Here is an 11,878-nt window from a genome sequence, read left to right as displayed (position 1 = left end):
CCACTATATATAAAGAACCCTTTGTGGAATGGAAATATTCCAAGGTTGTTAAAGGTTCTTCATGGAACCACGGATGCCAATAAAGAACCGTTATTCTTAAGAGTGCAGTGTTGTTGCTGTTATTTTATAGAAGCAATAAGCCTTACAACAGCCTGTAAAATTATGGTTACAAAGCCTCACATGGCTTAGAGCTTGCATTTAGACACATAAAGAATAACATTAATATGGCTCTAATATTCCCTTGAACCGTTTTACCCCAGCACAGTAGAGTCTCGCCGGATGTGACCTCAACTGCCTCCTTAAAGCTGGTCTGGATTCAATCCAGCCTTTCTTAGAACCTTTCAACGTTTCTTTTCATACCATCCTCTAGGTTTTGCGATGAAGACCTCACCACCTCGTGTGATCAAGAGCAGAGACAGAAGAAACCGCTGTAAATCCCCAGAGGAGACAGAGGCGAGAGGAGGCGTGAACAGCTCTGATGTGAGGAGCCACACGTGGGAACCTCAAAAAGGCCTTCTAAAGGGAATATGCCAAAGCTTTTGGGAGAGACGCTTTAGAAATTAAGCTGTGAGTTATAGGAGAAAACAAGGTTGAAAAAAAAATCTAAAACATAAAAATGGTAAATGGACCAATGTGTCATTGGTTTCTTGACCCCTAGTGAGATATGGCTTTAATTAAAGGAAGCTATTCTTGAAGTGCTATAAAATGAACTGCATTAATATAAAAACACATTTCAATCCAAACACAGAAATGAGGGGGAAAGAAAAAAAAAAAAAAAAAAAAAAAAAAAAAGGGAAATACATTTTATATTATGGTTGTTCTGAGAATTAGAACCCCTTACAAACATTTACCATAGTACACATTGTAATGGTGGTAGCAGCTCAACTTTATAAAATGTAATCTCAATTTATTCTATAAAGTTTTTATTTGTTTGTTCGGGCACCAGACAGGCCTTTAATCCTGTCAATAGGTTAACTCCGGATAGCTCATTAAAAACCACCAGTACATATGGAGGACTTGAAAGGGAGCAAAATCAAATAAAAAAAAAAAAAAATTCATTTGCAAATTTATTTTAGAAAACCCATCAAGAATCACATACCCCAACACAGCAAAACATAACACTTAGCTTCAATTATCACGGTTAAGACATTTGCTCACTGGCGATTTCCCATACATCGGTATGCGCTTAGTCTCAGTCACGATTGAACACAACCACCCAAAACATAAATGAAGAATAACTTCGTCAGAGCAAACCCATTCACTTATGGAATTTACAACTCAATTCCGCGTTCAAACTTTTTTTTTTCCTTTTTATGTTAAAGCAAAGCAAACTGAAGAAAAAAAAAATGCTTACATGTATGTGTGGGGTGGCGTGTCTGTTTGTTTGATGTGCGTGGTGTGTGCATGTAATGTGTGTGCGTCCAGTTTGTACCCGGTGCCGCTGTCTTCCTCAGATGAAGTATCAGGTGAGTAGCTAGAGCTTAGTTCGCAGCACAGACCAGGAGAACATTCGGTGAGGCACAATCCCAGGCACGCACCTTTGCTGGCAGCCAAAAGAGAGAGTTTGCGTCTGCATGTCCCAGCTGCACTCTCGATCACCCCGTCACGGCATCCAACCCCAGGAAAGCATAAGCCACACAAACTGGTCACTGCACGCTCTTTCACCTCACGTTTTCCTCCCAAGCGGACTCATTTCTCATACCAGAGCACAGAACTTCTCCCATTGTTCAGTCAGCAGCACATATTTTCATAGCTTCGCGACTTCGCACAGCACACACGTCACCAGTCACTTCCGTTCACGTTCGTTCAGGTTCTTCCATTCACTTCCTCTTCCGTTCACATGAAAATACCCCTCCTTAAATAGTTCGTCACAAAGTATCCACTTCTTCTAATTGGTCAACAGCATAATATAAAATGAATAATCAGTTGGCGATCGGATTCCATTCTGCCACAACATAGTTTACACAAAGTACTATAGATACTACAGTAGTTGCTACTGTAAAATAATAATGTATTGCTGTAATATGCACTCCCAATCAAAAGTTTGGGGACTGTACGTTTTTTATAATACAATAACACACAAGTAATCCACACGACTCCAGTCCATCAATTAACGTCTTGTAAAAAGCTGTGTGGACTGAAGTGAAGTGGATTACGGTGATGTTTTTATCAGCTGTTTGGTCTCTCATTCTGACGGCACCCATTCACTGCAGAGTATCCACTGGTGAGCAAGTGATGTAATGCTAAATTTCTCCAAATCTGTTCTGATGAAGAAACAAACTCATCTACATTTTGGATGGCATGAGGGAATTTTTTTATTCTTTTTGGGTGAACTATTCCTTTAATCAAATGCAACATTTAGTACAGTTCAGACCCCTGCAGCAATCTGAGGTTAAGCATCTTTCTCAAGGATCAGACTTCTAGGTTCGAGTCTGCAATCTTTAACCACCCCGACTACAAAGAGGTCAGTGTTTTGGTAAGGAATACCAGGAGTAGAGCTGAGAAAGAGCAATGAAAATAGCTCCTGGTAACCTGCTCGCTAAGGATTATGGGAATGCAGACACTAGGTTTTCAGTACAACCTTGACCAGCTATAGAGGAGTGCTGCAGACCAAGCTACACCCCCGAGGCTGAACTGTGTCAATGCACAGCTCTCAGCGGAGGGAAAATAGACAGAACAAGAGAAAGAGAGACGGCCGGTGGCAAAGAGGGAAATGAGACACATGAGGGGGAAAAAAGGGTAAAATTAAGGAACAAAAACGCCCAAAAGGTCATTCAGGAAAATCGTGTTATTCATGGTTAGGCGAAACATGCCTGGATAGCCCGTCTCATGTTATTTAAACATTTTCATGAAGGTAAAAAATGTCCAGACTATCTCTGGAGGAAAAAATGAAGACAAAGCTTTGACAGAGCTTTTTAATGTCAAATTAGTAAATCTGTCTTAATTCCATGTCATCTGCTGTCATTTTGTACTGAAATATTACATGACAGGTTATGTCATTTCCTTTTCTTGACCAGCTCACAGTGATCTCATTAGTCCAATTTACAATGGAGGAGTCACAATATCACCATTTATCTCTCTGATTCCAGATCAGTTTAGGCTCATGATGTGGAGGTCTTTCCCTCAGAAGGATGAATCACTGCAGCATGAAGAACAGAATTTCCAGCCCATTTCCTCCCTTAGATTGTGCCGTTATGTTCAGCTCCATAATAGATTGTTGTGTATCATAAATCTCTTCTTTTCCTCCCCATCTGAGATCCATTGCACACACAGTATAGCTTATATATGGTATAGTAGCTCAAATTTGCCCCAATATATAGCCTAGGTATATATTATCTCAGCATTGTACAGGTTGAATATGCATTGGTGGCTTTGAAACAGGTTTGAAACACTCCTAAAGCTGCTGGTTACAGACAGGCTTCCTCTATAACAACATATCAAATTAGCTTAATTTCAAATGAAGCAAATATTTAATACTAAATATCATTAAATAAATATTAAATATAATTCATATTTATATTACCATATATAATAAATAATATTCGTATTGGTTATATTAATCAGATTTATATTCATTTACTCATATTAATTAAATATAATAAAATTAAATAATATTATTGGATTATGGTTAAATATTATAAAATACTTGTGGCTTGTGGCCCAGTCAATCAACAATGAAACAAAAATATGCACATTTAATATGTTTACAAATAGGCATTAATATATTTAATAAATACATTTAATGTATATGAGTTTTAACAACGAAACTGAAATAAATATATTTAATGACATTATTAAAATAAAAACTATAATATAATTAAAAATAAATTTTTCATGTTAAATTATTATTAAAAATAACAAATAACAAATATTATTATTAGTACTATTACTATGTGTAATTTTGGGAACAACTTGAGTCATAAGTTTAAAAAAGGACATTTAAAATAATCAAGGCTCTCCAGAATGTGCAGATATGAAGTCCAACCATGCAATCCTCCAAAACAAGTTCCGGAGATAGCCAAAGCTTTATGAAATGCTCTGAAACGATTTCCAAAGATAACCGAGGCTAAACAGAATGCTAGGAAATGATGTCCGAAGATAACCGCGGCTTTACAGAAAGCTCCAAAATAAAGTCCAAAGATAACAGAGGCTTAACAGGGGTTACAACAGCCACAGAGAAATATTTTGTTGTGACAGTATACAGTCTCACATACTGCATTAACTTAATACATGATTTTGTTATGCTTAGATGTCAAATTGTTCTGCTACTTTCTACATTGCCTCTGGAATTCATGTAACTGTCAAGTTATAAAGGCTCATTTTAGGTTTTACTCAGATCTATACATCTGTAAGCATTCATACTGCACAAGTTGATTTGACAGGACACATATCAAACGGCAAAAGATGTCAGATCATGTGAAGACATTACAAAAAGCCTTGGGCTGAGTCTGACACTGACCTCTGACCTCTTTAAAGGGAATCTGAGGGTTGGCTCGCAGACAGATTGGCCCTGGAGGGAAGGGAGTCGTTTTTATGCTCTGCTGGAAGGCATCTCTCTCGCTCTCCATCTCATGCTCGCCTTCGGGCAAGAAACACAACAGGACTGATGGTATAGACGAGACCGGGGAGTGCTTTGTTTCAACGTCTGTAACTCTGTGGGGGTTTTTGTGACTCAAACTTTGAAATAATATTCCCATATTTGGAAGGATCTCATAAAGAGGAGTCCAGGACATTTACCCCAAAAATTAAAAGGAAAAAGCAAAGGGGTGAATTGAGGTAAATTGGGACATGTTTTAGCATTGAGCTGACTGGGGGAAAATGTGTCCCAATTAACCTGAATTCACTATATTTTGCAAAAGAAACACTCGTAAGGTTTTGCGTTGTGACGAGCTCATTTTATCCCACTATTCCCTGTAATGCACTTTTACTGCAATGCACAATACATAGAGTGGCATTACTGTGACAAGAAAAACAGTAATAAATTATGATTTAAGTATTTATACAAACATTTTAGCATTTGTTGTACTGACTTTAATTTAAAATAAATTTATTTCAATTTTTTTTTTAAAGTGCATAATTGTCCTGAAAATAATGTCACAATTGGAAAAAAAGTCTAGTATATTACATTTATGATTAAATTATATATTTTTTTGTTGTGACGAGCTCATTTTATCCCACTATTCCCTGTAATGCACTTTTACTGCAATGCACAATACATAGAGTGGCATTACTGTGACAAGAAAAACAGTAATAAATTATGATTTAAGTATTTATACAAACATTTTAGCATTTGTTGTACTGACTTTAATTTAAAATAAATTTATTTCAAATTTTTTTTTAAAGTGCATAATTGTCCTGAAAATAATGTCACAATTGGAAAAAAAGTCTAGTATATTACATTTATGATTAAATTATATATATTTTTTTTTACTTTCAGAGTTTATAGTTAAGAAATCTACAACTTATTGTCCTTTTTTATTTATGTATGTATGTATGTACGCATGTATGCATTTATTTATTTATTTATGCATGCATGCATGCCAAATTTGTTCATTGCTTTAAAAGGCTAAAATCAAAAGTTAAGAGTTAGGAATTTGTTACGACACCAGTTTCCTCAATTTCAGGAAGAGTCAAGAAGGAGACAGTAAAAGACACAAAGAAAACACCATCATGCACAGATAATTGCACGTCCTAATTGTCGAAAGTTACAAAACAGCTTTATGCTCATGAAGTGAATCCTTTTAAGGCCACAGAGGCAGGGCATCATCCTGGGAGAAAATAGCCCATCTCCGCTTGCTTACATTCAGTCTTATAATGAATTAAATTCACAAGCACCCCACAATTGTTTTCCCCATCATGACTTTCTTCATCAGTGATGACAATAACAGTACAACATGCTGGGCTGATAATGTAATATAGCTCAGGTTAAATAAATCCAAGCTATTTTAAAGTTGGTGAAATTAGCATTTTTGTCTATTTAGAGTCATCTGCAGTAGTTTGCATATGAATATTAGCAATAACATTCCCGTAAAACTCCCACATTCTGGCCACAACGACAAGACACAACACGACAACACTTAAAATTGAGCGGCATATTGCAGCGCTTCTCATGAAGAACTGAATAGCAGGTATCAAATTGAGGGTGTGAACTCATTTTGAGATGCTGTAGTCGGTGTTTGTCTCTGCGTGCAGCACACACTGTGTTTGCTCGCAGCTAGTCTTGGCGAACACCATTATCCCGGACACCCTTCAGAGCTAAAGAGAGGCTCTCAAAAGAGCAGGGACTGCTGACGGCAAGACTTTTTACATGCAAGCGCAATTTCTCGACCACATGAACACCAAAGGTAATGAAATGAGAGTCAGTCAAATGTAATGATGGAGATGTCAGATGCGGCGGCTCATCACTTTGCAAGACCCTACATGCGGGGAATAATAATGAGGCTTTGTTGTTGTTGGTAATTAGCATGATATGGTTATCTCTCATCTCTCATTCAGAGGTGACAAAATCAGGCTACATTTTACTTAGTCTCCGGTATTAATGGGCATTTAATGGACATTTCTTCTGCTTCACATTACAGTGATCAAGTTACATGTAACAAATCACCACATAAATGAAACTATACACAGAGTTACAGCTCTAAAAATCAATAGCCAATAAACACACACCAGTAAACAAATGTTGATTCAATTTTATACTGATATGCCATCTTTTTAAACGCCATTTAAACAGTGTAATGAACTATTACTTCATGGAAGCATTGTTTATGTTATATATTTAGATTATTAAAAATATAGTTATTATAAATCAAATTTCCCTTTATCTTTTTGACATATAAGAGGTCAATGTACTAAAAAAACATCCCGTAATTTTCAGAACTCAAAACTTTCTTGTTAAAGGATTAGTTCAATTCCAAAATAAAGATGTTCTGATCATTTACTCACCCCTATGTCATCCAAGATGTTCATGTCTTTCTTTATTTGGTCAAAGAGAAATTAAGGTTTTTGAGGAAATATATAGTCGACTTCAACAGGGACAAATGGGTTGAAGGTACAAATTGCAGTTTCAATGCAGCTTCAATGGCCTCTACACAATCCCAGCTGAGGAATAATGCTCTTATCTAGAGAAACGTCTGTCATTTTCTTAAAGGGGGCATAACACACACAGTTTCACCCAATCTCATGTTAATCTTGAGTACCTATAGAGTAGTACTGCATCCTTCATATCTCCAAAAAGTCTTTAGTTTTATCATATTTATAAAAGAAAGATACAGCTTTATGATTCTCTCTGAAAAAAGCCAAGCTCCTGGAGGCACGCCGTAGGCGGAGTTAAAGAGTGACGAGCGCTTGGGCGCCGAATGCCAACAAAACAGACATTTGATGTAGTTTCACTTACCATCTACAGTTCTGAATCATGCGTCATGTGTTCATGAGGATTAGGCTAATCATCCCATATAGAAAACATCACAAGTAAAATTAATCATGTTTATAAAGATAAACATGGGTTTATTATAGCCCACTTACAATTTACATTTCAGAGATCATTACAAATAAATTATTAAATGCTAAAACTGAATAAATTTAAATGAACAAACTTGGCGTTGCATTTGCAACCATGTGAAAACAGGGGGTGCTGCAGCCCCCTCAACACCCCTACTTCCCGCGTCCCTGCTTACAACCAAAAAACACACTTCTTTGGATTGGAAATATTCTTCCCGAGCAAGTCGCGTGCAGCGCTGCCGCCGGACGAAGCCCGTTGATGGGCGCGATCTCGCTCTTGCTCTGGTCGATGCGTGCGCGGGTGCGTGCTTCCGGGAGAAATGCCCATATAAGGAGTTCCACCCTCGTTTGCGTCATTAAGAGCCACGATCGAAAAAAACTCTCCGAAACTTGTACGAACCCGGAGGTAAGGTTTTTGGCACAGAAATACTTCCAAATTGTTTTTTGAAACTTTGTCCATGCTTAGCATGAGAATCCAACTCCTTAACAGTGTAAACAACTCTGAATGCATGAAACAGCACTGTGCCCCCCCTTTAAAAAAAGTTAAAATAAAAAGTAATATACTTTTTAACCACAAATGCTCATCTTGCACTAGTTTCCTCAGCTGGGATTGTGTAGAGCCCTTTGAAGCTGCAGTGAAACTGCAATTTGGACCTTCAACCCATTGGTCCTTGTTGAAGTCCACTATATGGAGAAAAATCCTTGGATGTTTTCCTTAAAAAAATTAATTTCTTTTCGACTGAAGAAAAAAAAAATTACATGAACACCTTGGATGACATGGGGGTGAGTATATTATCAGGATTTTTTAATTCTGGAAGTGAACTAATCCTCTAATTCAAAAAATTTTACTGAAACCAAGTAGGTAAAACGACTTATTTTGGAATTTGTTACATTATGATGTCAGAGTGTGATGAAAGACCGCCTCTGCCGATAATCAATGGCTATTTCTACATTATTGCCTCTTTAGCCCCACCCACTGATTACAAATGTAATAGGAGGAGAGGAAATGCTAGAAAGATGCCAATACAGCATTACACCATCAACAAACCCATAGAAATGCCTCCAAGGATTACAAGACGTTGTGTAGTGTAAGTCGAGAAAAAACACAGTCGTTGAACTGCCTTCCTTGTGATCTTAACACCATATCTACATCGGACGCAAGCATTGTTGCATCACTTTGCAGATCCAATTCTCTTTAGTTTCCAAAGAAGCACGAGCGCATGGAGTACGTCAGAAATAGAATGAGACATCAGTTTACTGTCGGGGATTTGTCATGTCAATCCGTGCCACATCCAGTGTAGACAGAATCACTGATTGTAATACGTTCTGTTGTCTTTAGATGCGTCGCGCCCCTCGCATCCGGACACAGGGTAACATTAGGAAAGGGCTCCAGATCGCGTCAGTGAAACACTGTTTGATTGCTTTACTTTACTGCAGATTTGTTTTTAAACAAGACAGTTCGATGCAGGCTTTCAGAGAGTAAAAGATGATGCATATATTGTCTATATTGTGTACTGCAAGCGCACTTTCATCTGCGTCTACTTTGGAATGCAACGCCAAAATCCACTCAACAACCAAAGCACATGACCAAGTCTCCACCCTACATTTTTTCTTTTACTCGATAATCTGTTACACTCCAATGTATGTCACAATAATGAAGGAATGATCTGTTGCTACAAACAACTGTTTTACACTTTGAAACAATGCAACTTTAATTTTGCAGTCTAACAAGGTTGCAGTGTTAATTTCGTTGACAAATAATTTTCGACATAATTTTCGTCGACATTTCTTTTCACCGACGACAACGAGACGATAACGAACTAAAACTCTTTTTGAATGACAAAAACTATGATGTAAATCTATTGACATTTTTGTCAACAAACAAAAACGAGACGAAAATGTTAGGGAGGGACGATTTGGGAAGAGATTCATTCAGAACGAATCTGCTGCGTGGGTCGGAGGTTAGATGCGTACATATGAACCGGCGGGACATAAGCTAAGATACACTTGCTGCACGTCGCATAAAACGTTAAAAAATGTCAATATGTGGGAGTAAGAGAAGAGCAGACATATGGATAAATCTGACAGCGCGCGAGTACTCAGATGACTAAAATATGACTAAAACTAAATGGCATTTTAGTCAAAAGACTATGACTAAAACTAAATCAGAATTTGCTGTCAAAATTAACACTGCAAGGTTGACACCCTTCTTCCTGTCTTCATAAATGTTGGTCAGTGATATTCAAAACGAGAAATAGGAGAGAGAAGACAGGAAATGAGAGCACAGGGAAATTAGCACATTGCGCAGGTTTCAGGGAGCACTTTGGTGTTTGTGTGTGTGTATGTTTTCCTGGGGTTTTCGAGTCCTTGGTCAAGGGTAATGTCAAACGTTCCGGTTTGTCACTGTTGACTCCCTATCATGGACAGCAAAGGCCGTGTAAGCAGTGGTTTCAACATGCTGAAATGCGGAGGCAGGATTGATATGCTGCGAAAACCCACAGTGTGGAAAAAAGCTCACTGTTCCTCGCAGCTCTAAGAGCCAGAAAGAACAAAACAAATGCAGAACAAATCTGCAGCAAAAATAAACTCAGACGAACCTCACAATTACCTTAATTCATGACCAAATAGACCACATGGCAGACAAGAAACACCACGCCGCAAACATGAAAATCAAAGCAGTGTTATAATTTGATTTCAGCGCACGGCACAAAATTGCTGTATTTGAAAATCAGCCTTGTGTTCTCAAGTTCTGCAAATCCCATCTTGTTTTTCTTTTTTCCTAATTGAGCAGCCGAACGCTGCCTCCACATTTCTTCATTAACTCGTTTTGAAGAATAAATGCCCCTCTTGTTTTGTTTTCCGAAAGCCAGTGCCAAAACAGCTCACAGCTTCCGGCAAAGTGAACTGGTCATATCAAACTGCGGGTTTAATAAGTCACTTTTCTATCTTTTTTTTTCCCTTTCCCTGCCCCCTTCTGTTCACGTCCTTCCTAGTTTTGATAGACAATAAAAGCAGGCAAAAAGTTGCTCAAGACAAATCTAGACATGAGGCCAGATTGTAATTACCTATCAAAAGACTCAGAAAACAAAAACAAATCTAATTGATTAGTTTTTTTCATATTAATATTAAACATTGAAGTGCACTTTATTAAAGCAATCCACCACTTGAGGCCATGCATTACAGCAATTTGCCTAAAATTCTTGATTAAGCACTCAAACAGTTCATATTTAATGATTCATTGCATCAGGAACATTTGACCATGATTTTTTTTAACGTTTTTAATTAAAAATCGTTCCATGTAAGCATCACATTCAACAACAGCTGTGTTATTCTTCTGTGTAATCGAGAGCAGTCTAAAGGACCACATCAAGAGTTGACGGCCTTTTCACATTTTCCAGTCATTACGGGTTCGTCATTAAATTATTTTGAGAAACAAGGACACAGGAGCATATCTGCCAAATTAGCATTCCTGAGAGACGTACATACCATAACCGGATGACATGACTCACTCACGGCTCACAAACCGCCACGAGAAAACTGATATCTTTGCTTAACACTTAACTACTGTATATCCACTTACAAATACACAGCAGACAATGACTCAATAAAAGTTTTTTTTTTTCTAAAAAAAATCTAATCATAATCATATCATATGATTCTTCTTGCCATGATTTACAGAAGATGCCACTAAAATGTCGTTCAGTGTGACAATAGTTAATTTACCAAAAGTCACGTCATGCAGTACATTGCAAGTTTATACTTTGTATTGCGAGTTACAAATTCACAATTGCAAAGTAATACCTCAAAGTCAGAATTGATAGTTAGAAAAAAAGTTAAAAATGTGAAATAAGTTGCAATTACCTTTTTTATTGTTTTTATCCCATGGTGGAAATTGGCTTTTTCGTATAGTTTTATCATCTCTGTGTCCACAAACTATAACACAGAAAACTACTGTACACTTATAAATCCTAGAAAATATCTTGAGTAGAAACTCTACACTACAGGACAGAAAATACGTACTATTTCTCATACTGTACATAATCAGAAAACACATTTATTTTAATGGAGATCTATTTGATTTCAATCAGATTGGAGTTTACTATACTTATCCTGCATGTGTCCCCGCATGACTAGTAAAACCTTTCACTTATGGCTTCTAAGGCTTGTTTTTCTCATGCTGCATTATCCATCATTCTGTACTTAACTGTCCTCATATTGTATATTTTCTCGGAGCAGATAAACTCATCACAATATGGACACCTTCATCATCCTGTCAGGTTAATTGCACATCCAAGCAGCTTTATGGCGGTTTGACTATCAGGTCATGAAATGCAAATGCTTTAAAGGGGTCATATGATGCGATTTCAATTTTTCTTTCTCT

General features: G+C 37.3%; 1 protein-coding gene across 1 annotated transcript in view; it reads right to left on the bottom strand.

Annotated features, from left to right (window-relative positions):
* Nucleotides 1–341: 341 nt before the first annotated feature.
* LOC107687064 (KH domain-containing, RNA-binding, signal transduction-associated protein 3-like) overlaps nt 342–11,878 on the bottom strand; it is a 168,446-nt gene continuing 156,909 nt past the window's right edge. Inside the window, exons 9-10 of the mRNA XM_016484212.1 lie at nt 4,460–4,579; nt 342–475 (exon numbers count right to left, since the gene is read on the bottom strand). Of these exons, the coding sequence (XP_016339698.1) occupies nt 342–475; nt 4,460–4,579 (254 nt within the window). The remainder of the gene's footprint in view (nt 476–4,459; nt 4,580–11,878) is intronic.

Source organism: Sinocyclocheilus anshuiensis, unplaced genomic scaffold, assembly GCF_001515605.1.
Source record: "Sinocyclocheilus anshuiensis isolate Anshui unplaced genomic scaffold, SAMN03320099.WGS_v1.1 scaffold1641, whole genome shotgun sequence".
In the NCBI taxonomy this organism is placed as follows: domain Eukaryota; kingdom Metazoa; phylum Chordata; class Actinopteri; order Cypriniformes; family Cyprinidae; genus Sinocyclocheilus; species Sinocyclocheilus anshuiensis.
This window is presented reverse-complemented; position numbering and strand designations above follow the sequence as displayed.